This window comes from Arachis hypogaea, chromosome 12, assembly GCF_003086295.3.
Source record: "Arachis hypogaea cultivar Tifrunner chromosome 12, arahy.Tifrunner.gnm2.J5K5, whole genome shotgun sequence".
Taxonomy (NCBI): Eukaryota; Viridiplantae; Streptophyta; class Magnoliopsida; order Fabales; family Fabaceae; genus Arachis; species Arachis hypogaea.
In genome coordinates, this window is record NC_092047.1 from 10,166,221 (window position 1) to 10,190,529 (window position 24,309).

The following is a 24,309-nucleotide window of genomic DNA, read 5'->3' on the forward strand; positions in this document are numbered from 1 at the left end:
TATATATTAAATAATAATGACAAAGTTAATTAACCATTAATCAAATTTACCACTAAATTGAAACCTCGCCCAAAAAATTGTGCGCTATTAGTCATGAAGTGAGAATTTGTTCTACATACACACTTTATTTTCCGTCTCCACTTCTTTTACTTTTTTTTTTGGGCAAAATCCCTATGATCTTTTCATAACTATTCTTGCCAACTAGCAAAATAAAGACAAATGAAGACTCAACGACGTAAATATAAAACATATTTAAAATATTATTTGGATAAAAAATAAAATTACATTGATTCGTTTAAAAATATATGAAAATTTTTAAGCAAGTAAAAAAACTGCTATTAAAAAAAATATGTTATAGAGTATTATATTATATTATTATTCATAAGTGATGTTGTAAAAATATCAATAATGTACTAAATTCTTGTTATTTAATCTAAACGTTAAGAATTAAAATAATATTTTATTTTATTTTATATTAAATTATATTATATTATTTTTTTAAACACTAATGATATTCCTTTATTTTTTTACACCAATTAATAATTTAAATATAGTTTACATTCATCTTATAATGATCTCTATTTATTTTATTTATTTTATCCATGTAAACGTAAGAGTAAATTGCTAGTATGAATAAAAAAAGAGTAACAAGTTTAAAAAAATATCAATAATAAAGTGGTTAATTTAAGAGTAATATGTATGTTGTTATTAAAAACTTCTTCTCTAAAATAAAAAGCATATAATACTTTATCTTTTATATTTGTATCATGGAATATTGAATAATTGTTATTTGTATAAAATTTAAATAATTAAATAGAATTATAATAGAGAAAATATATAAAATACAAATTTTTTATTAGATTGAAGAAACAAAAAAACAACTTAGTTGTTTCATTATCAAATTGTCAGTTATTGTTTTAGAATAGGATTTCGATCACGAGTAAATTAACTAATTAAGTGCACTTGAATTTTGTTAGGATTGGATAGTGTAGATTTGAAAAAGAGAATGTTTAGTTTAAATTTAAAATATTTTTTAATATAAACTCATTTTTATCGGTGTAAAAATGACAAAAACATAAAAAAATGCTAAAATTAAAGTATTATAAAAAAAAATATACGATGAATGATTGAACCAAGATATTTTTATTATATTTATATCATTAAATGTACATGTCGCAGTAACTATGTAACGAAAAATCAGTTAGAGAACAAAATATGTAACAGAATTAGTTTTGAGCTATAAATGAATTTCATAATGATACTATTTAATATTTATTGATGATTTTTTCTCGGTTTAATTTAATTTCTGATCTTATGAAATATTTTTCTTCCCACCGTCAACGAAACCTATAAATAAAGGACCTCATATGGTTTCCAATTTTTCTTTACACTACTATACAAACACTCTCTTCTTCGCTGAATCTCTCCGACTCTGATTCAGCGATTCTAATCCTTATTAGTTTTATTGCACTTTCCGAACTCAATTCTACTCTTAATTCAGGTTTGCTTCTTCTTTGGAATTTCTTTATTTTCTTCCTTAGTGTTCATATTGTATTTTACTTAAGTGGTGTTAAGTTGGGTTGATGGAGAACTGGGGTAACAGAATTTGGGTTTTGATGAGGGAATGGATTCTGCAGCTTCTTCTAATTGGGTTGTTGTTTAAGTTTTGGAAGAGATTAATAAGCAATGAAAGGTCTTATTGATGGGAATACTGTGTTTTATTTGGTAGTATCATGGCTATTATAACAACAACAAAGAGGACTGAACGGTTCCGTCGTACAACACCACCAACATGCAAGTATTGGCTGGCTGGGAGATGCAACAGAAATCCTTGTCAATTTTCACATAGCTTACCAACCTCGCCATCCAATGTATACTATAATGCCAATATGACATATAAGCATTCGAAGAAGCCCGATTCGTCCGTTGAGAAGATCGCCAGTTCCTCTGCTAAGAAGGCAATAAATTGCACACCCAAGGCCTTCAAGAAGCCAGAAAATTGTGCACTAAAGGCTGTTGAGTGCAGACCAGAAGCTATATCTGTTGGCTTGGCCAGTTCCTCTGCTAAGAAGGCAATAAATTGCGCACCCAAGGCCTTGAAGAAGCCAGAAAATTGTGCACCAAAGGCTGTTGAGTGCAGACCAGAAGCAGAAGCTATATCTGTTGAGAAGCCAACCAAGTGTGAAGAAAAGGCTGTATTGATTGAAAAGACTGCAGACGTGGAAGATGTGGCCACTATTGCTAAGGCTTCCACTATTGCTAAGGCTTCTGTGGATAAATCACACAGTATTTGCAAATCTTGGATGACTGACAATTGTGTGCATGGTGACTTGTGTCAGAATTTGCATTCATGGTTTTATGGTGATGGGTTTTCTACGCTTGCAAAGCTTCATGAACACAACAAGGTATATACATGTCTGATTCCACCTTTTATTATTTGAAAGTACATTCAGTTTAGTGTATTTTGTCTTGGTTTAATTTAAAAGTTAAGTGAATATTGCAATTGAAATAAGTTTGAGGGCAAGGAAATTTGAATATAAGCAAAAAGTGAAAAACTACAGAGATGCCATAACTAAGTTGCAATAAATTAAAAAAAATTCAACACGAAGCATAGGTGTCTATATTGTATTAGTTATAAACTTATAATCCCAATATTTGTTTCTAAAATCTAAAGAATCCATTCTATAGAAGCAACCATGATAAGAGACATTAAGAACTAACTTTGGAAAATTGAGCCGTAATTTTTTAGGCCAGTGCTTAGCACCTGCTTCACATAAAAATAACCGTGTTTGCCTAGCTTAGAATAAATTAGAATAGAAGATCCTTAGTTTAAAATTGATATGGAAATGGAATCTAATACATTTTACATACACTGCATTTATTTTATTGTCATTCAAGTATTAAGCAAGACAGCAAGACAGCATTTATTTTATTGCCATCAACACGCATATTATATCAAATTCACTTAGAAAATGTATATTAGAAATCTTACCCACCTTGCCGAAGAGTATCAAATCTAATCTAGGACACGCTTTTACATAAGAGCAACATTCTACTAATATTTAAAAGTGCCATTGAGTTGGATTCGTTTATGCTAATATTCAAATTTTGTTTATAGGCAATCACTGGCATTGCACTGCCGGCTGGTTCAAACAAACTTATTTCTGGTAGCACTGACGGCACAGTTCGGGCATGGGACTGCAACACTGGCCATTGTGTTAACATGATCCAACTTGATTCTCAAGTTACCTCACTCATATCTGAGGGCCCATGGATTTTTGCCGGTGTGAAAAATGCTGTGAAGGTATGTTTTATTGTAATAATGGTATCTTATGTATAGGAGCTTTAACTGTAAACTTATAATTTGATTGTGGTTGTTTTGTTCAGGCATGGAATATTCAGACGGGTGCAGATGTTATTCTTGATGGACCTAAAGGGCAAGTCCTTTCCTTGAATGTTGGCAATGATATCCTCCTTGCTGGAGCAGAGGTAAATTACCTTAGCTTGCAGTGATTTAAGATTTGTTTATAGTTAGCCATTTGCTACTGATTAGAACTATGACAGCTACTTCTGTTGTCCATTAGTTTTTAAAAAATCCATTTAAATTGCAGGATGGTGTTATTTATGCTTGGAGATGCAGCTTTGAGTCTCCTTTCAAAATGGTTGCAACACTAAGTGGACATAGCAAACCAGTGGTTTGTCTTGCTATTGGATGTCACAAGATGCTTTACTCTGGATCCATGGACCATAGCATTAAGGTAGTGTTTTTGTTTATTTATTTATATGCTTCATGTAATTTGCACACTATTCCCCTTTAGCTAAGCAATTTCTTACCCTGCTATCTACAGGTTTGGGACCTTGATACATTCCAGTGCACAATGACACTTAACGGACATACCGACGTTGTCACATCACTTATTTGCTGGGAGAATTACTTGTTATCGGGTTCATCTGATTGCACAGTCAATGTTTGGGTGTGCACCAAGGAGGGAACTCTAGAAGTGACATACACTCACACTCACGAAAATGTAAGTTGTTCAACCGCTAACGTTTATTCACAAATATGTTTATTCACAAATATGTCTTTAAGCTGATGTTTTGATTTTGTTTAAGAAGGAGGTGATTGGTTTGTCCAATTCATTTTTTTTATTTTTATTTTATTTTATTTGTTATTTTTATTTTATTTGTTATTATAGGCTGTTCTTGGACTGTATGGGATGACTGATGCAGAGGCCAAGCCAATATTGTTCTGCTCGTGCAAAGATAATTCAGTTCGTATGTATGAATTGCCGACGTGAGTGATGATTAATCTTTCATCTACTTGTCTTGCTACTTTTACTGGGCTTGTTTTTTTTAATATTGTAGCTACTTACTGTGGGCTTGTTTTTTTTACTATTGTAGCTACTTACTGTGTCTGCTTCTACAGGTTCCTAGAGAGAGGTCGACTATTTACAAGACAAGAAGTTCGATCCTTTCATATAGGCCCTAGCGGACTCTTCTTCACTGGAGATGGGACTGGTTTGCTGAATGTGTGGAAATGGTTAGAAGAGGCCAAGGTGCCAACATAGGAAAATACATCTTGAGTTACATGATGAGTTATTCTAATTACTTTAATGTGGTGACCTTATCTTTATTCTCTGAATGTATGAATTAACTGAGCATACTTGATGTTGGGGTTGGGCACATTGGTTCTTGAGATACAAGAATTTAGAGAAGTATTATTAATTCTCTGAAATATCAAAAAGATTGATTCTTGAAAGAAACAGCAAAAAAAAAAAAAATCGAAAAAAAAAAAGTCCAAGGCTTTGAGCATCAATGGTTATGAGGGTCAAAATTGGCCTAAAAAGCTCAAAAGAGTTGTTCTCCCTAACTATATGCTTGTGGTGTGAAAGTGTCAAGTAATCCTTGAGACTGAACATTTAAAGTCGTGACCCAAAGCTATTAAAGAGTACGCTTAAGGCTCTGAGCACCACTGTTTGGGAATTTAAGCAAAGCTAAATTCGAATCCAAAGGGTTCCCCCAATTAAGTGCTTGTGGTGTTTATGTATCAGGTGGTAATACTTGAAAACAAAACACTTAGAGTCACGGCTAGGCTCAAAGGTGCAAAACACCAAAAGAAATAAAAGCTGTATTCAAGAATCAAGAAAAACTTAAAAGAAGAGAGTCAATAATATGATCCGAATTCTAGTTCTAAGGGATACCAATATTGCTGAACTTCAAAGGAAAGAGAGATGCCAAAGCTATTCAGAAATAGAGAGTTAATAGCCCCATTAAGTAATTAGACCTAGCTTCATCTGACAACTCTAACTTCCAATGTATAATGTAACATTCTATGTATTATACAATTCTCAATAAGACCATCAGTTTTGAAAAGCATGCTTGTTGTTTTAAATTCTTCATTTAACTTTTGAAATTATAATATCGGTTTTAATTTTTTTTAAGGAGAAAGAAAGAAAAAAGTGACCAATTGAAAAACTACATAATAATAGGCAACATAATTTTAGACTGTTAGAACTTTTCTGCAGCATTTAGGTCCCTTGGTAGAAAGCAGTACACCCTTACTTTTTTTAATTACAAGCTTCAAAAAGTTATTTGTAAGTATAAACCCTTTTGGTCATAGGATATTTCCAAGATGGAAAATTTGACTCTTAGTTGGAAATGCACTCAAGCTTTAAGTTCATGGTTGAAAAAATGTAAGGATGAAAATCTTGAGAGTTTGAATAAACTTTACCGTTTTAATGATGATGAGCATAATAAGTCTAATGTGCCAATTGAATTATTTGAGAAGACACCCAACTTGGAAACAATGGAAGTAAGGTATTACTATGATGAAACCCTCAAAAATAGATGAAGCTAGTAATAAGGAGATTATTGGAAACTTAAAAAAGAATTGTACCTCTTCAAATTATGTGTGTTGCAATCCATCAATGGGTTAGAATAGTATACTTGTCAAAGCAGCTGTGTCGAATGTCTGAAATTGATAACACTAGTACTATAGCCTTCCTCCAATCTGAAAGAATTGCACATAGAATCATGTGAGGCAGAGGCAGAGGCAGAGGCATTGCTACGTCAGCGAAAATATTAATACGCCCTGAGGAGTTGCAAGTTGAGTATTGCGAATCAAGTTTCTAGAAGGATTCAAGTTTCTTACAACTCGAGTGATGATTCGGTCTTCCACCATGATCTTAATGCTGCTGCAGTATGACAGTTTATAAGTCAGGTAATAAATAAATAAAGATCCTTCTCCAAATAAAATTTTATTATGTCCAAGAGAAATAATTTCTACACTTGGTTGTATCAACTGAAGTGATGAACAATTTATATTCAGTGATTTCAACTTTAAGCAACAGGATGGAATATTGATTAGTCTCAGGCATGGAATAATGACAGTTTCTAAGTCAGTTTCTAGAGGTGGTTTCAGGCTTCCATTTCTAAAAAAGTCATTGTTAATGAATGTAAATGCATGACAAGTTTGTTTCCCGCATCAGTTTTCAAAAACAAGATACGAAAATTAGATGTGAGAAACTGTGTCAAGTTAGAGGAAATTTTTGGAAAATATGAAGTCATAACTGCAGGGAAAGAAAATAATAAAGAGCTTTTGATGTTCCCTTGCTTAACCACCTTGACTCTTTGGGAATCGCCAGCTCTAAGGTGCATTTGGTCAGGGATGCAAATTCTAGATTGGCCTGAGTTAAAAGAGATGGATGTTTATCATTGTCCCGAGCTGAAGATGTTTGCAGATGATCTTGAAAATTCTACATATTCAAACACAGGATCTTCAAAATTCTACATATTCTTCACTTTGGACTACTTCAAGTGGACCTCCAAAACATCTTATTCCTCAAACTGTTGAGTTTCCATGATGACTTACATTCATTTCCAGATAATTTCGTCTCAACGATTCAACTAGCTGCTATAGAACAGATTGCAGTGGTCGAATTAGAATGAGTATACATAACCCAACTCACTTGAATTCGAATGAAGAAACATCACTCTGAAATTAGAAAAGGCCAGAAGAGGCATTTGAAAGCAATGCTAATTTGACAGCAGTAGCAGCACCTTCTTCTGGGTTCTGCCGTTAAAAGTCCAGTATTGGCAGTTATATCGGTTTTAACATAACCGGGACACACTTTTTAGCAACAATTTTGTATATGCATTCATAGCAGCTTTTGAGAGAATATAGGCACCAAGAACCTTAGGCGATCCTTTTCTTTCTAAACACCCTTCTTTGAAATCTTTCAGAAATTCATTCAACACTTCATCAACTCTCTCTTCTGTAAGGTTTTCAGCATCACCCAAGATTCCTTTAGCCCATTCATTTTATACACGCTGAATTATTAGACATGAAAAGCAATAATAATGAGAGTTACAAAACAGAATCATAAAATAGTAATGGAGAATAAAAAGTAATAAAATACGCTTATTAGTAGAGCAACAACCAAATTTAGCGAAACAATCTAAGATCTACTAATTTTTTTAAAAGAAAGTTTAATTATTCTGTTGGTTTCCATAATTTCATCAAAATTTTAATTAGATCCTTATAGTTTAAAAGTTTGTATTGACTATTGAGTCTCTATATTAGATAAAAAATTTTCATTCGGTCTTTTTTTAGCATTAGCGTGTTTTTTTCTAAAAAATAATCATTAGTAAAGATTTAATTACAAATTTTTACCTAATATAATGATCTAATCACAAATTTTTAAACTATAAGAATCTAATCACATAATTAGTAAAATTATAGAGATTATTAGAATAATTAACTTTAAAAAAAAAAACACAAACAAACAAAGAGAGTATCCTACCTTTAACTTTCCTAGGGAGGATGATACATTCATAATTCTTGGTGATTCAGATAATTGGAGAAGAGGGAGAAGGGCTTCAGATATTCTTTTAGCACCATAATAATTTATTTGCAAGCATTCTTCATCTAGCTCGAATGTTTGAACGATTCCGGCTTTCTCTATTACATCATCTGATAATTCCTAAAAATTTCACCCAATTCAATATACTAAGAAAACATCTTAGCTTGTGTTTGGTTTATATTTTTTAAATTCTAAAATAGAAAATGTTGAAAAATGAAAAAATATGAACCAAACTGGGTGTAAAATTCTTACCCTGCTTTTCAATAACACTTGAGGGACCAAATCATTGTCCTTAATCACAAGTCCACCAATCCCTGCATTGTTGATCTACGAAATGCAATTCTTTTCTTCAAGAATAATATTCAAATATCAATATATATGACAAGGAAAAAGATAGAATCCATTTCAATTGAAAGCTACCAAGTCAAGGCTATTAATTAAGGCAATGAACTCATTCCTGGTTAGTATCCAAAATTAATAACATAAACCCTAAACATGACTCGATAGTAATTAAACCTCTTAGCATGCAGAGCTTCATACGAGAAGTTTAATTTATTAATTCAGAACAAATTCGTCAATTACATTTTTTTAGTGGAATTGTAAGGGAAAAAAATCCTTAACATGCAACTAACAAACATGAAAATAAATAAGAAAATCCCAAATATATATATAGTTGACTAAGTCAATGAAACTTATGTCTGAGTAGAAAAATGCAAACATGGAAAATTTATTTTCACATAATTCATTTTGTATCCCCTTTCATGCAAACAAAAAAAAAAAGAAAAAGAAAGTGATATATATATATATGGAATTTAATTTGTCAAGTTACCAAAATGTGGAGTTTTCCAAATTCGGATTTGATGAAATTTGCAAGAGAATCCACACTAGCAGGAACAGCAACATCAAGGTGGTGAAAGAGGACAAGATGAGAGAGATCTTTGAGAGTTTCCAAAGCATGAAGGCCTCTCTTCTCATCTCTTGAAGTCAACACAACCTTCACTCCATTTGAAGCTAATTGCCTTACTATTTCTATTCCAATTCCTTTGTTTGCTCCACTCACAACTGCATATCTGATTAATTTGGAAACTAATGTAACTCTATTTTTCTTAGAAAAAAAATACTGAAAATAAAAACTAAAACGAAACAGATCCTGTTTAACACCAAATAGGGTTTGAAGTGGGATAAAGTATATAAAAAAAAAGAGCATTGAAAATGGTAGTGTCTCCAGCAAGAATACTACAAGAAAATGGTGTTGTACTTTACTTTTGTTGTGCTTGTTCCATCTTTAATTTGAGGCTTTGTTCGTTTCTAACGGAGAAATCAGAGAAGAAGATATCATGAGCACTATTTCCATGCATGTATGCCACTTGCCATGATTTCCGTCTTACAAGTTTGCTGAGATAACATTCAATTTGAGTATAGTTTGTTTCGAGTTTTTAAGTTGATTAATTTGTTTCAGTTTTATAACCTTTAATTAAGAAGTTAGCCTTTTATATAGATTATAGTGAAAATCAGGTGAGATGTTAAATTGATAATTAAAAATTATTAAATAAAAATTTAATTAAATTATTTAATAATTTTTTATTATTAATTTTATGTAAAATTAACTCTACTTATATTTTTATTATAAATTATTTCTTAGCATGAATTACTACTAATAAGAAGTTGACTAGAGATTATTGCCAACAGTTAATGCTATTTGACATGTTAATTTGGTCTGATAATGATGCATATAAATAGTTCGTTAATATGTTAGTTATTGCGCATTTTTTAGAGGGTACCAAGGCTATGTATGCCGCTCTTGGGAAAAATTATAAAATAAATTTATAAATCTAATTTATTCTTTTTTTTAATTTAAAAATTTTGAGAAAAAATATAATAATAAAAAATATAAAATTAATTAAAAAAATAAAAAATAAATTGTATCTCTTATTATTAATATTTATTATGTATTTTTTTGTCAGAATAGACACAAAATATACTAATTCAAAATTTCTGAATATAATATTTTTATTCATATTTTATCTACTAAATATAATTTTATATTTTTATTTTAGTGTTTCATATCTATAAATAAACACGATCTTAAAATATGTTATCTAATCTTGAATCTAGAGTAATTTGATCGTTAAAATCTCTTATAAGTATTATTTCCATCCGACTCAAAAATTGTAATTGATTAAAAGTCTCGGTCCACATTTAGAAAATCATACCAAATAGATACTGCTAAGCATATGTCATACAGATAGATTTAGTCTTTATTACAAACGGATTTTTGGTTACCGACGAAATTATTGACATATTTTGTCCCTCTGTAAGAGCTTCGTTGGAAATTATTTACCGACAAATTTTTACCAGTTACCGACGGATTTTTCCTCTATAAATTCTCCATCCATTTCCCTAAAACGTCAAACTTTCAGACAGATTTTTCGTCGGTAATTATAGACGAATTTTCCGACGGATTTTCGCTTTGTAATTACAAACAGATTTTCCATCGGTAATTACAGACAGATTTTCCGACAAATTTTACATCTGTAATTTGAATCTTGGAAAATCATCCCACACTCTGAATACAGACAGAAAATCTATCTGTAAATCCGTTAGTAAGGTAAAATAGAATTTTTTTAGATTTTTTCATTGCAAAATAAACTTGTTTTCATACAAAATAAATATAAATTTAATGAATACAAATTTTTTTCTAACTTATATTCGAATATTTATAATATTTCAAAAAATAAACAAGTTTATCGTATTATCAAACTAAAAGAAAAGTACTATAATAAACAAGCAAGTCAATATAATTCAAAGCATAAAGAAAATGTATTGGTACATCAACTATAATCCTAAATGTTTTTTCAATCATACTAAAACTATCAACCATACTAAAAGAAGTGTTATTCTCCATACTAAAACAGAAATTGGAAAATGCCAAAAATCTCCATATCAGTTTAGACCTCAGTTACAACAATCTCTCAGGTGAAATCTCAGCTTCTCTTGGGAATCTATTGAAATTAGAAGCACTTGATCTTTCCCACAATCAACTCACCGGAGAAATCCCTCCACAAGTTGGTGACATGAGCAGCTTGGGAGTCCTTGATCTCTCCTACAACAACCTTCAAGAAAAATTGGACAGAAAATTCTCTCATTGGCCGAATGAGGCATTTGAAGGGAACCAACAGCTTTGTGGAAGCCCTCTTGATCACTGCAACCGTGATGATGCTTCCAGCAGAGATGGGATTAATCCTAAAGAATTTAATATTTCTTCAAATTAGACTTTACTTGCATGGATTATAGGACATATAGCCAAGTTTTATAAAACATGATGACTTTATTTATATAATATATAGGCAGAGTTACATAACTAAATCTTATATTATGGTGATTCTTTTATCATACAATCCAATTCATAAAATCATTTAGTCAATCATACATTTTGTGATAGTCTCTTGCTTTTTGGAAGTTCAAAGTGACGGTATCAAATTACTTTCAGCATGAAATAAGACTTACTCATGAGATGGGATTGTCTGGGGTTGATCTGAATCAAGGACAGCCGAGAAGCATGTGTGTCGCGGAATTTCATTAACATCTGCATCTCGTCTTTGCTCAGCCCCATCTTTCTGGCCTGAAGTCAGATGGGAACAAACAAAACATAGGCATGAATGGAAGAGAGACATATTAACTGAAACAGATCCCTGCATCGGGGACAATGTTATCAACACCAATAAGGTCAGAATAAGAAAGTTCAGAGGTGTAATAAAGTCTTATGAAACAACAATCTTATCTACTTTAAGTGTTTAGATTTGTTCAATCACTTCTTACTCCATTTTCTGATAATTGACAAATTTTTTGCTTCTGGTAAACTCTTATTTATTTTGCTGTGAAGTCGTCTTCAACAGAAAAATCTGGCATTGTTATTAGCATGGATATTAGATTTGCATCCATGATAAAGCATTCTATGCTACTATTATAGATTTGTCCACAACTCCACATGAAGCATCCATTTAAGTGCATCTAATTGTGCATACCTAACTAAATAGACAGTCATCTATTCATATATAACTCGGTCATTGAAATTATTTGACTCTTAAGTCTTATCCCCACTATCTTAAAAGTTATATAACAAACAAGATTTAATTGCCTAATAGTGTATATGCATTATCAGCATCAAAATTGATCTCATTACTAAAATTAAGACCAATAGAGAATGCTAATATTTTTCTTCAATTTTTCATAGTCACCACCTGAAGATTCTATTGTCAATTAACATGAACATTCTCAAATAGTATAATACAACAGAACCTCAAACTCTTAACAAGCTCAAGAAAGTCCAATGCAATGAAAATTGATTGAAAAGCATTATTAATTTGTAATAACTAATAACCATAACCAAAATAAAAGAAAGAACACACCTTCTGGTCATCTCTGGGAACACCATAACCACTATAATACATCTGACCTACCAAGACCTGCATGTTTATGTCCCCAGCTTTAGCTTCTTTCAGTTAGCAGAACTCAAATATATATATATATAATCAGGGTTCGACCAATTTTACCAACTGCCACTGAACCGGTTGCTTGTTCCAGCTGCTTCACCACATCTTCCAACTCACCAGGGCAACTCCTATGTATTTTAATCTGCAAATGCCATTCAAAATTGCAATTACAAATTATTAGAATTCAAGTGTTTGTACAGAAACTGATAATTTTTACCATAACTATTATAACTTTTAAAAGCCAAGAAAGTTCAAAAATGTTTGAACAGCATAACAAATACTAACCTCATTCTGAATAAGTTCTTAGCACAGTAGACACATGGTATAAAGTATAAACCCTACAAATATTACCCTCTCTGCAGTCAAATAATTAATCACAATAAGCATGCAAAGTAGCTCAATTCCCACTTCCCAACCACTCAATAATCCGACCAATTTAAGCAGTACATGGAAAACCAAAGAGACAAAGGAAAGCTGTCCAACACAGTTTATCCATGTTTTGCATGCAATGCCATGATATAATAACATTACGTGCCATAGTCCTTTTAAGCATTTCCTTTGATGGTTTTACATGGTTTAATAATAACTAACAACTTCAAGCAAGGAAAAATACTACCAATCACAAATGCAAAACATGAGAAAACTTACACCCAATTTCATAAGCAATCCAAGAGGAAAAGTACCTAAATCTTGTGAATTGGGAAAAGGAAACACAGAAAACAAGTTCCGCTCTTTTCCATCTCTCACAGGAAATTCATCAAACACATGGCAAGCATAACAATACTGAAGCGAGACAATCTCTCAAGCATGTTCCTCCAAAAACAATAACAACACAATTAACAGGGAAATTGAAATTGATACCTTGAGAAGCTCATTGGCTTCAAGTGTCTCAATGAAAGAGGTTGCAACATTGGGGGTAACACCGGACTTTCCCACCAACTGGGTCTTGAGAAGCTCTTTCCTTTCAGTTAGCAGAACTCAAATATATATATCAGAAAGCTGTCTCTAGCACTTTTTCCATGAGGCTTCAATATATTGATTCCCTATAATAATGGTGAACCAAAAAAAAAGGACAGAGGATAAAATCCAGAGAATGGCCGTGATAATTAAAGCACGTAAAGGCAAGATTTAACTAATTGAAGTACACATCACAGATTCTCAACACATGCTGAAAATAGAATGTTTTAGTTTCACCTAGGAGCAAGCCATATAAACAATAAGATGAAAAGGAATTCGAAAAACCAACCTTGATTGGGTATTTAACTTCAAACATACCAAGTTGGCAAAGAAGTCGGTGTCACCAGCTATCAACTTTGACGACATGCTGGTCTTGGCACAGTCCAAGCTTGTCAACCTAAAGTCAATAGAGAAATCCGATTTAGTAACAAATAAGATATACCAGAGCTAGTAACTGCATCGCACTTATGGCAAGAGAAGCAAGCTCTGATCAATACAAAAATGCAGAATGGGAAACCTGTATTAGTAGGCAATCGATACCTTGACGGAGAGAATTTTACCATTGTATTACAAGAAACATTCAATTCATCCCAACACGAGTTAAGAAATAACTAATAAACAGTATCTCACAGAATTATACCACAAAGAAAAGAGTAACAAGATCACATAAGTCATCAAAATGTTTCATACCTTGCATTTATCAAGACCTCTTGCATTTAGAGCTGCAATTTAAAGAATCAGACTTTATTCGAATATCTGCTTACTATATATTAAATAATAGTGACAAAGTTAATTAACCATTAATCAAATTTACCACTAAATTGAAACCTCGCCGAAAAAATTGTGCGCTATTAGTCATGAAGTGAGAATTTGTTTTACATACACACTTTATTTTTCGTCTCCGCTTCTTTTTCTCACTTTTTTTTTTTTTTTGGCAAAACCCCTCTGATCTCTTCATAACTATTCTTGCCAACTAGCGAGATAAAGACAAATAAAGACTCAATGACGTAAATATAAACATATTTAAAATATTATTTGGATAAAAAATAAAGACACATTGATATTGTTTAAAAATATATGAAAAATTTTAAGCAAGTAAAAAAACTGCTATTAAAAAAAATATGTTATAGAGTATTATATTATATTATTATTCATAAGGGATGTTGTAAAAATATCAATAATGTACTAAATTCTTGTTATTTAATCTAAACGTTAAGAATTAAAATAATATTTTATTTTATATTAAATTATATTATATTACTTTTTTAAACACTAATGATATTCCTTTATTTTTTACACCAATTAATAATTTAAATATAGTTTACATTCCCCTTATAATGATCTCTATTTATTTTATCCATGTAAACGTAAGAGTAAATTGCTAGTATGAATAAAAAAAGAGTAACACGTTTAAAAAAAATATCAATAATAAAAGTGGTTAATTTAAAAGTAATATGTATGTTGTTATTAAAAACTTTTTCTCTAAAATAAAAAGCATATAATACTTTATCTTTTATATTTATATCATAGAATATTGAATAATTGTTACTTGTATGAAATTTAAATCATTAAATAAAACTATAATAGAGAAAATATATAAAATACAATTTTTTATTAGATTGAAAAAACAAAAAAACAACTTAGTTGTTTCATTATCAAATTGTCAGTTATTGTTTTAGAATAGGATTTCGATCACGAGTAAATTAACTAATTAATTGCACTTGAATTTTGTTAGGATTGGATAGTGTAGATTTGAAAAAGAGAATGTTTAGTTTAAATTTAAAATATTTTTTAATATAAACTCATTTTTATCGGTGTAAAAATGACAAAAACATAAAAAAAAAATGCTAAAATTAAAGTATTATAAAAAAAAAAATACGATGAATGATTGAACCAAGATACTTTTATTATATTTATATCATTAAATGTATATGTGGCAGTAACTATGTATTGAAAAACCAGTTAGAAAAAAAAAAGGGATTGTAACAGAATCAATTACGAGTTATAAATGAGTTTCATAAATGTATATGTGGCAGTAACTGTGTATTGAAAAATCAGTTAGAAAACAAAATATGTAACAGAATTAGTTTTGAGCTATAAATGAATTTCATAATGATACTATTTAATATTTATTGATGATTGATTTTTCTCCAAATATTTTTCTGCCCACCGTCAACGAAACCTATAAATAAAGGACCTCATATGGTTTCCAATTTTCCGTTACACTATTATACAAACACTCTCTTCTTCGCTGAATCTCTCCGACTCTGATTCAGTGATTCTAATCCTTATTAGTTTTATTGAACTTTCCGAACTCAATTCTACTCTTAATTCAGGTTTGCTTCTTAGCACGTTACCTTCTTTGGAATTTCTTTTTTTTCTTCGTTAGTGTTCATATTGTATTTTACTTAAGTGGTGGTGTTAAGTTGGGTTGATGGAGAAGTGGAGTAACAGAATTTGGGTTTTGATGAGGGAATGGAATCTGCAGCTTCTTCTAATTGGGTTGTTGTTTAAGTTTTGGAAGAGATTAATGAGCAATGAAGGGTCTTATTGATGGGAATACTGTGTTTTATTTCGTAGTATCATGGCTATTATAACAACAACAAAGAGGACTGAACGGCTCCGTCGTACAACACCACAAACATGCAAGTATTGGCTAGCTGGGAGATGCAACAGAAATCCTTGTGGATTTTCACATAGCTTACCAACCTCGCCATCCAATGTATACTATAATGCCAATACGACATATAAGTATTCGAAGAAGCCCGATTCGTCCTTTGAGAAGATCGCCAGTTCCTCTGCTAAGAAGGCAATAAATTGCACACCCAAGGCCTTCAAGAAGCCAGAAAATTGTGCACTAAAGGCTGTTGAGTGCAGACCAGAAGCTATATCTGTTGGCTTGGCCAGTTCCTCTGCTAAGAAGGCAATAAATTGCGCACCCAAGGCCTTGAAGAAGCCAGAAAATTGTGCACCAAAGGCTGTTGAGTGCAGACCAGAAGCAGAAGCTATATCTGTTGAGAAGCCAACCAAGTGTGAAGAAAAGGCTGTATTGATTGAAAAGACTGCAGACGTGGAAGATGTGGCCACTGTTGCTAAGGCTTCTGTGGATAAATCACGCAGTATTTGCAAATCTTGGATGACTGACAATTGTGTGGACGGTGACTTGTGTCAGAATTTGCATTCATGGTTTTATGGTGATGGGTTTTCTACGCTTGCAAAGCTTCATGAACACAACAAGGTATATACATGTCTGATTCCACCTTTTATTATTTGAAAGTACATTCAGTTTAGTGTATTTTGTCTTGGTTTAATTTGAAAGTTAAGTGAATATTGCAATTGAAATAAGTTTGAGGGATAAGCAAAAAGTGAAAAACTAAAGAGATGCCATAACTAAGTTGCAATAAATTAAAAAAAATTCAACACGAAGCATAGGTGTATTAGTTATAAACTTATAATCCCAATATTTGTTTCTAAAATCTAAAGAATCCATTCTATAGAAGCAACCATGATAAGAGACATTAAGAACTAACTTTGAAAAATAGAGCTGTAATTTTTTAGGCCAGTGCTTAGCACCTGCTTCACATAAAAATAACCGTGTTTGCCTAGCTTAGAATAAATCAGAATAGAAGATCCTTAGTTTAAAATTGATATGGAAATGGAATCTAATACATTTTACATACACTGCATTTATTTTATTGTCATTCAAGTATTAAGCAAGACAGCAAGACAGCATTTATTTTATTGCCATCAACACGCATATTATATCAAATTCACGTAGAAAATGTATATTATAAATCTTACCCACCTTGCCGAAGAGTATCAAATCTAATCTAGGACAAGCTTTTACATAAGAGCAACATTCTACTAATATTTAAAAGTGCCATCGAGTTGGATTCGTTTATGCTAATATTCAAATTTTGTTTACAGGAAATCACTGGCATTGCACTGCCGGCTGGTTCAAACAAGCTTATTTCTGGTAGCACTGACGGCACAGTTCGAGCATGGGACTGCAACACTGGCCGTTGTGTTAACATGATCCATCTTAATTCTCCAGTTACCTCACTTATATCTGAGGGCCCATGGATCTTTGCCGGTGTGAAAAATGCTGTGAAGGTAAGCTCTTTTGTTTAATTGTAATAATGGTATCTTATGTATAGGAGCTTTAACTGTAAACTTATAATTTGATTGTGGTTGTTTTGTTAAGGCATGGAATATTCAGACGGGTGCAGATGTTACTCTTGATGGACCTAAAGGGCAAGTCCTTTCCTTGAATGTTGGCAATGATATCCTCCTTGCTGGAGCAGAGGTAAATTACCTTGGCTTGCAGTGATTTAAGATTTGTTTATAATTAGCCATTTGCTACTGATTAGAACTATGACATGTCAACTACTTCTGTTGTCCATTAGTTTTTAAATAATCCATTTAAATTGCAGGATGGTGTTATTTATGCTTGGAGATGCAGCTTTGAGTCTCCTTTCAAAACGGTTGCAACACTAAGTGGTCATAGCAAACCAGTGGTTTGTCTTGCTATTGGATGTCACAAGATGCTTTACTCTGGATCCATGGACCATAGCATTAAGGTAGTGTTTTTGTTTATTTATTTATATGCTTCATGTAATTTGCACACTATTCCCCTTTAGCTAAGCAATTTCTTACCCTGCTATCTACAGGTTTGGGACCTTGATACATTACAGTGCACAATGACACTTAACGGACATACCGACGTTGTCACATCACTTATTTGCTGGGAGAATTACTTGTTATCGGGTTCATCTGATTGCACAGTCAATGTTTGGGTGTGCACCGAGGAGGGAACTCTAGAAGTGACATACACTCACACTCACGAAAATGTAAGTTGTTCAACCACTAATGTTTGTTCACAAATATGTCTTTAAGCTGGTATTTTGATTTTGTTTAAGAGGGAGGTGATTGGTTTGTCCAATTCATTTTTTTTTATTTGTTATTTTTATTTTATTTGTTATTATAGGCTGTTCTTGGACTGTATGGGATGACTGATGTAGAGGCCAAGTCAATATTGTTCTGCTCGTGCAAAGATAATTCAGTTCGTATGTATGAATTGCCGACGTGAGTGATGATAAATCTTTCATCTACTTGTCTTGCTACTATTACTGGGCTTGTTTTTTTTTTTTTACTATTTTAGCTACTTACTGTCTCTGCTTCTACAGGTTTCTAGAGAGAGGTCGACTATTTACAAGACAAGAAGTTCGATCCTTTCAGATAGGCCCTAGTGGACTCTTCTTCACTGGAGATGGGACTGGTTTGCTGAATGTGTGGAAATGGTTAGAAGAGGCCAAGGTGCCAACATAGGAAACTACATCTTGAGTTACATGATGAGTTATTCTAATTACTTTAATGTGGTGACCTTATCTTTATTCTCTGAATGTATGAATTAACTGAGCATACTTGATGTTGGGGTTGGGCACATTGGTTCTTGAGATACAAGAATTTAGAGAAGTATTATTAATTCTCTGAAATATCAAAAAGATTGATTCTTGAAAGAAACAGCAAAAAAAAAAATCGAAAAAAAAAAGTCCAAGGCTTTGAGCATCAATGGTTAGGAGGGTCAAAATTGGCCTAAAAAGCTCAAAAGAGTTGTTTTCCCTAACTATATGCTTGTGGTGTAAAAGTGTCAAGTAATCCTTGATACTAAACATTTAAAGTCGTGACCCAAAGGTATTAAATAGTACGCTTAAGGCTCTGAGCACCACTGTCTGGGAATTTAAGCAAAGCTAAATTCGAATCCAAAGGGTTCCCCAATTAAGTGCTTGTGGTGTTTATGTATCAGGTGGTAATACTTGAAAACAAAACACTTAGAGTCACGGCTAGACTCAAAAGTGCAAAGCACCAAAAGAAATAAAAGCTGTGTTCAAGAATCAAGAAAAACTTAAAAGAAGAGAGTCAATAATATGATCTGAATTCTAGTTCTAAGGGATACCAATATTGCTGAACTTCAAAGGAAAGAGAGATGCAAAGCTATTCAGAAATAAAGAGTTAATAGCCCCATTCAGTAATTAGACCTAGCTTCATCTGACAACTCTTAACTTCCAATGTATAATGTAACATTCTATGTATTATACAATTCTCAATAAGACCATCAGTTTTATAAAGTATGTGTGTTGTTTTAAATTCTTCATTTAACTTCTGAAATTATAATATCGGTTTTGATCTTCTTTTAAGGAGAAAGAAAGAAAAAAGTGACCGATTGAAAAACTACATAATAATAGGCAACATAATTTTAGACTCTTAGAACTTTTCTGCAGCATTTAGTTCCCTTCGTAGAACCTGAAAGCAGTACACCCTTACTTTTTTTAATTACAAGCTTCAAAAAGTTATTTATAAGTATAAACCCTTTGGTCATAAGATATTTCCAAGATGGAAAATTTGACTCTTAATTGGAAATGCACTCGAGCTTTAAGTTCATGGTTGAAAAAACGTAAGGATGAAAATCTTGAGAGTTTGAATAAACTTTACCGTTTTAATGATGATGAGCAAAAAAAAGTCTAAAGTGCCAATTGAATTATTTGAGAAGACACCCAACTTGGAAACAATGGAAGTAAGCTATTACTATGATGAAACCCTCAAAAATAGATGAAGCTAGTAATAAGGAGATTATTGGAAACTTAAAAAAGAATTGTACCTCTTCAAATTATGTGTGTTGCAATCCATCAATGGGTTAGAATAGTATACTTGTCAAAGCAGCTGTGTCGAATGTCCAAAATTGATAACACTAGTACTATAGCCTTCCTCCAATCTGAAAGAATTGCACATAGAATCATGTGAGGCAGAGGCAGAGGCATTGCTACGTCAGCGAAAATATTAATACGCCCTGAGGAGTTGCAAGTTGAGTATTGCGAATCAAGTTTCTAGAAGGATTCAAGTTTCTTACAACTCGAGTGATGATTCGGTCTTCCACCATGATCTTAATGCTGCTGCAGTATGACAGTTTATAAGTCAGGTAATAAATAAATAAATAAAGATCCTTCTCCAAATAAAATTTTATTATGTCCAAGAGAAATAATTTCTACACTTGGTTGTATCAACTGAAGTGATGAACAATTTATATTCAGTGATTTCAACTTTAAGCAACTGGATGGAATATTGATTAGTTTCAGGCATGGAATAATGTCAGTTTCTAGAGGTGGTTTCAGGCTTCCATTTCTAAAAGAAGTCATTGTTAATGAATGTAAATGCATGACAAGTTTGTTTCCCGCATCAGTTTTCAAAAACAATATACGAAAATTAGATGTGAGAAACTGTGTGAAGTTAGAGGAAATTTTTGGAAAATATGAAGTCATAACTGCAGGGAAAGAAAATAATAAAGAGCTTTTGATGTTCCCTTGCTTAACCACCTTGACTCTTTGGGAATCGCCAGCTCTAAGGTGCATTTGGTCAGGGATGCAAATTCTAGATTGGCCTGAGTTAAAAGAGATGGATGTTTATCATTGTCCCGAGCTGAAGATGTTTGCAGATGATCTTGAAAATTCTACATATTCAAACACAGGATCTTCAAAATTCTACATATTCTTCACTTTGGACTACTTCAAGTGGACCTCCAAAACATCTTATTCCTCAAATTGTTGAGTTTCCATGATGACTTACATTCATTTCCAGATAATTTCGTCTCAACGATTCAACTAGCTGCTATAGAACAGATTGCAGTGGTCGAATTAGAATGAGTATACATAACCCAACTCACTTGAATTCGAATGAAGAAACATCACTCTGAAATTAGAAAAGGCCAGAAGAGGCATTTGAAAGCAATGCTAATTTGACAGCACTAGCAGCACCTTCTGCCGTTAAAAGTCGAGTATTGGCAGTTATATCAGTTTTAACATAGCCAGGGCACACACTATTGATGCATATAGTAGGGTACTTTTTAGCAACAATTCTTGTATATGCATTCATAGCAGCTTTTGAGATAATATAGGCACCAAGAACCTTAGGCGATCCTTTTCTTTCTAAACACCCTTCTTTGATATCTTTCACAAATTCATTCAACACTTCATCAACTCTCTCTTCTGTAAGGTTTTCAGCATCGCCCAAGATTCCTTTAGCCCATTCATTTTATACACGCTGAATTATTAGAAATGAAAAGCAATAATAATGAGAGTTACAAAACAGAATCATAAAATAGTAATGGAGAATAAAAAGTAATAAAATACGCTTATTAGTAGAGCAACAACCAAATTTAGCGAAACAATCTAAGATCTACTAATTTTTTAAAAAAAAAAGTTCAATTATTCTGTTGGTTTCCATAATTTCATCAAAATTTTAATTAGATCCTTATAGTTTAAAAGTTTGTATTGACTATTGAGTCTCTATATTAGATAAAAACTTTCCATTCGGTCTTTTTTTAGCATTAGCGTGTTTTTTTCTAAAAAATAATCATTAGTAAAGATTTAATTACAAATTTTTACCTAATATAAAGATCTAATCACAAATTTTTAAACTATAAGAATCTAATTACATAATTAGTAAAATTATAGAGATTATTAGAATAATTAAACCTTAAAAAAACACAAACAAATAAAGAGAGTATCCTACCTTTAACTTTCATAGGGAGGATGATACATTCACAATTCTTGGTGATTCAGATCATTGGAGAAGAGGGAGAAGGGCTTCAGATATTCTTTTAGCACTATAATAATTTATTTGCAAGCATTCTTCAGCTAGTTCGAATGTTTCAACGATTCCGGCTTTCTCTATTACATCATCTGATAATTCCTAAAAATTTCACCCAATTCAATATCCTAAGAAAACTTCTTAGCTTGTCTTTGGTTTATATTTTTTAAATTCTAAAATAGAAAATGTTGAAAAATGAAAAAATATGAACCAAACTGGCTGTAAAATTCTTACCCTGCTATTCAATAACACTTGAGGGACCAAATCATTGTCCTTAATCACAAGTCCACCAATCACTGCATTGTTGATCTACAAAATGCAATTCTTTTCTTCAAGAATAATATTAATCTACCAAGTCAAGGTTATTAATTAAGGCAATGAACTCATTCCTGGTTAGTATCCAAAATTAATAACATAAACCCTAAACATGACTTGATAGTAATTAAACCTCTTAGCATGCAGAGCTTCATACGAGAAGTTTAATTTATTACATTCAGAACAAATTAGTCAATTACATTTTTTTAGTGGAATTGTAAGGAAAAAAAAAACCTTAACATGCAACTAACAAACATGAAAATAAATGAGAAAATCCCAAATCATACAATAGAAATTTATATAGTCAATGAAACTTATTTCTGAGTAGAAAAATGCAAACATGGAAATTTTATTTTCACATAATTCATCTTGTATCCCGTTTCATGCAAACAAAAAAAGAAAAAGAAAGTGATATATATATGGAATTTAATTTGTCAAGTTACCAAAATATCGAGTTTTCGAAATTCGGATTTGATGAAATTTGCAAGAGAATCCACACTAGCAGGATCAGCAACATCAAGTTGGTGAAAGAGGACAAGATGAGAGAGATCTTTGAGAGTTTCCAAAGCATGAAGGCCTCTCTTCTCATCTCTGGAAGTCAACACAACCTTACTATTTCTATTCCAATTCCTTTGTTTGCATCAGTCACAACTGCATATCTGATTAATTTGGAAAATAATGTAACTTCATTTTTTCTTAGAAAAAAAATACTGAAAATAGAAACAAACAGATCCAATTCCTTTGTTTGCTTCAGATAGGGTTTGAAGTGGAATGAAGTATGTATATAAAAGAAAATGCTAGTGTCTCAAGCAAAAAAGTGGTGTACTTTACCTCTGGCGCTTGTTCCATCTTTAATTTGAGGCTTTGTTGGTTTCTAACGAAGATAAGTTAAGGCTTCAGTTCATGAGCACTGTTTCCATGCATGTATGCCACTTGCCATGATTTCCGCCTTACAAGTTTGCTGAGATAACATTCAATTTGAGTTTAGTTCGGTGAGATAATACTCAATTTCGTCCATGAATTTGTATATGAGTCTCTTAAGTCTCAATTTAGTTTTTAAAGTTTCAATTGTCTTTATTTAGTTCCCAAATTTTGCGAATATGACTCATGTTAGTCCTTGAAACAATTTTTAATGTATAAACGTTAATAGAATGCTGTCATGGATAGGCGAACGCTAAGTTAGACTCTCTAAAATAATGTCGTTTTGGTTTTGACACTCAAATAACCCAAAAACAATATCATAAGTGGTATTTATTGAAATTTTACCTAACAAAACAAGTGATGCGACATCATTTTTGAGTTATTTGAATACCAAAACTAAAATTACATCATTTTACAGGTTTCAGTATGACATTTGATTATTCATTTCAACGGCATTAAAGTTTTTGAACTAAAAATCATCTCAAAGACTAATGTGAGGCACGTTTATAAAATTTGGAGACTAAATAGAGAAAATTAAAATTTCGGGACTAAATTAAGACTCACGTGCAAGTTCAGGGACCAAATTAAGTATTATCTCATAGTTTGGTTTGAGTTTTTAAGTTGATTAATTTGTTTCAGTTTTATAACCGTTAATCAAGAAGTTAGCCTTTTACATAAATTATGGTAAAAATTTAAAATTTAGTCAAATTAATTAAACTAGAGTGAGATTCGCGCAATATGCGGAGAGATTGATTATTTATACTATATAGTATATTTTAATAAATATTATATTAAAAATTTTTAGAGAACATATTATAAATAGATTTTAAATTTATTTATTTTTAAAAAACACATAGATTATTTATATTAAAGTTATACAAAACTGCATCTTTATTTTTTATTTTCATTTTTTGATTTGCATTAATTACTACACTTTGTCTTTTCTTGTGTTTTTTTTTTTTGTAAATAATTAAAACAATGAATGAATGAGAATGAAAAACATATAAAAATGTTATATTAAATTTAAAAAATTTTTGATAATTAGTATGAAAGATTAAGAAATGAAGAGTAGTAAGTCTTAATATGTATAAGTTGTAGAATTTGAATATTTATAACTG

The 24,309-nt window shown here is 31.7% G+C and overlaps 3 protein-coding genes and 1 pseudogene across 13 annotated transcripts; 2 read left to right on the top strand and 2 right to left on the bottom strand.

Annotated features, from left to right (window-relative positions):
* The first annotated feature begins 1,316 nt into the window (after positions 1–1,316).
* Positions 1,317–4,668, top strand: LOC112729656 (zinc finger CCCH domain-containing protein 17). Of its 3 annotated transcripts, none has more exons than XM_025779822.2 (8): positions 1,317–1,501; positions 1,730–2,405; positions 3,119–3,304; positions 3,388–3,489; positions 3,612–3,758; positions 3,849–4,028; positions 4,197–4,294; positions 4,427–4,668. In XM_025779822.2, the coding sequence occupies exons 2-8, from the start codon at positions 1,734–1,736 to the stop codon at positions 4,566–4,568; spliced, it is 1,527 nt and encodes a 508-aa protein (XP_025635607.1). In that variant the 5' UTR covers positions 1,317–1,501; positions 1,730–1,733; the 3' UTR covers positions 4,569–4,668. The 3 variants fall into 3 exon arrangements, with proteins under 3 accessions (XP_025635607.1, XP_072064824.1, XP_072064825.1); XM_072208723.1 differs by having other exon boundaries at positions 1,388–2,033; positions 2,152–2,405; XM_072208724.1 differs by lacking the exon at positions 1,317–1,501 and having other exon boundaries at positions 1,650–2,020; positions 2,146–2,405.
* Positions 4,669–6,707: 2,039 nt separating this feature from the next.
* Positions 6,708–9,286, bottom strand: LOC112726772 ((+)-neomenthol dehydrogenase-like; annotated as a pseudogene).
* A 1,351-nt stretch (positions 9,287–10,637) lies between these two features.
* Positions 10,638–23,269, bottom strand: LOC112726776 (type IV inositol polyphosphate 5-phosphatase 9). 9 transcript variants are annotated; one of them, XM_072208726.1, is made up of 13 exons: positions 22,190–22,648; positions 21,878–22,047; positions 20,683–20,971; positions 20,220–20,262; positions 19,971–20,084; positions 14,003–14,034; positions 13,602–13,709; positions 13,217–13,398; positions 12,641–12,693; positions 12,416–12,497; positions 12,272–12,328; positions 11,370–11,554; positions 10,638–11,105 (listed from the first exon to the last, which is right to left on the bottom strand). In XM_072208726.1, exons 11-13 carry the CDS (start codon positions 12,311–12,313, stop codon positions 10,874–10,876), a joined length of 459 nt encoding a protein of 152 aa, XP_072064827.1. In that variant the 5' UTR covers positions 12,314–12,328; positions 12,416–12,497; positions 12,641–12,693; positions 13,217–13,398; positions 13,602–13,709; positions 14,003–14,034; positions 19,971–20,084; positions 20,220–20,262; positions 20,683–20,971; positions 21,878–22,047; positions 22,190–22,648; the 3' UTR covers positions 10,638–10,873. The 9 variants fall into 9 exon arrangements, 7 of the variants coding, with proteins under 7 accessions (XP_072064827.1, XP_072064828.1, XP_072064829.1 ...); XM_072208727.1 differs by having other exon boundaries at positions 20,220–20,259; positions 20,683–20,974; positions 21,878–22,083; positions 22,190–22,296; XR_011868271.1 differs by lacking the exons at positions 12,641–12,693; positions 14,003–14,034 and having other exon boundaries at positions 11,370–11,484; positions 20,220–20,259; positions 20,683–20,816; positions 20,933–21,406; positions 21,878–22,057.
* Positions 15,415–19,440, top strand: LOC112729657 (zinc finger CCCH domain-containing protein 48). The gene is made up of 8 exons (XM_025779823.2): positions 15,415–15,648; positions 15,893–16,550; positions 17,240–17,425; positions 17,517–17,618; positions 17,746–17,892; positions 17,983–18,162; positions 18,300–18,397; positions 18,499–19,440. The coding sequence occupies exons 2-8, from the start codon at positions 15,897–15,899 to the stop codon at positions 18,638–18,640; spliced, it is 1,509 nt and encodes a 502-aa protein (XP_025635608.1). The 5' UTR covers positions 15,415–15,648; positions 15,893–15,896; the 3' UTR covers positions 18,641–19,440.
* Positions 23,270–24,309: the final 1,040 nt, after the last annotated feature.

What these genes read in the sequence shown, in the direction of transcription:
- LOC112729656 (XM_025779822.2), top strand. Translation starts at nt 1,734, where the DNA reads ATGGCTATTATAACAACAACAAAGAGGACTGAACGGTTCCGTCGTACA. An exon ending in AGCTTCATGAACACAACAAG is followed by an intron (nt 2,406 to 3,118) that starts GTATATACATGT and finishes TTTTGTTTATAG; the next exon opens with GCAATCACTGGCATTGCACT. An exon ending in GTGTGAAAAATGCTGTGAAG is followed by an intron (nt 3,305 to 3,387) that starts GTATGTTTTATT and finishes TGTTTTGTTCAG; the next exon opens with GCATGGAATATTCAGACGGG.
- LOC112726776 (XM_072208728.1), bottom strand. Translation starts at nt 12,313, where the DNA reads ATGTATTATAGTGGTTATGGTGTTCCCAGAGATGACCAGAAG. An exon ending in TTCCCAGAGATGACCAGAAG is followed by an intron (nt 11,555 to 12,271) that starts GTGTGTTCTTTC and finishes TCCCCGATGCAG; the next exon opens with GGATCTGTTTCAGTTAATAT. An exon ending in CAGACAATCCCATCTCATGA is followed by an intron (nt 11,106 to 11,369) that starts GTAAGTCTTATT and finishes TAAATTCTTTAG; the next exon opens with GATTAATCCCATCTCTGCTG.
- LOC112729657 (XM_025779823.2), top strand. Translation starts at nt 15,897, where the DNA reads ATGGCTATTATAACAACAACAAAGAGGACTGAACGGCTCCGTCGTACA. An exon ending in AGCTTCATGAACACAACAAG is followed by an intron (nt 16,551 to 17,239) that starts GTATATACATGT and finishes TTTTGTTTACAG; the next exon opens with GAAATCACTGGCATTGCACT. An exon ending in CGTATGTATGAATTGCCGAC is followed by an intron (nt 18,398 to 18,498) that starts GTGAGTGATGAT and finishes CTGCTTCTACAG; the next exon opens with GTTTCTAGAGAGAGGTCGAC.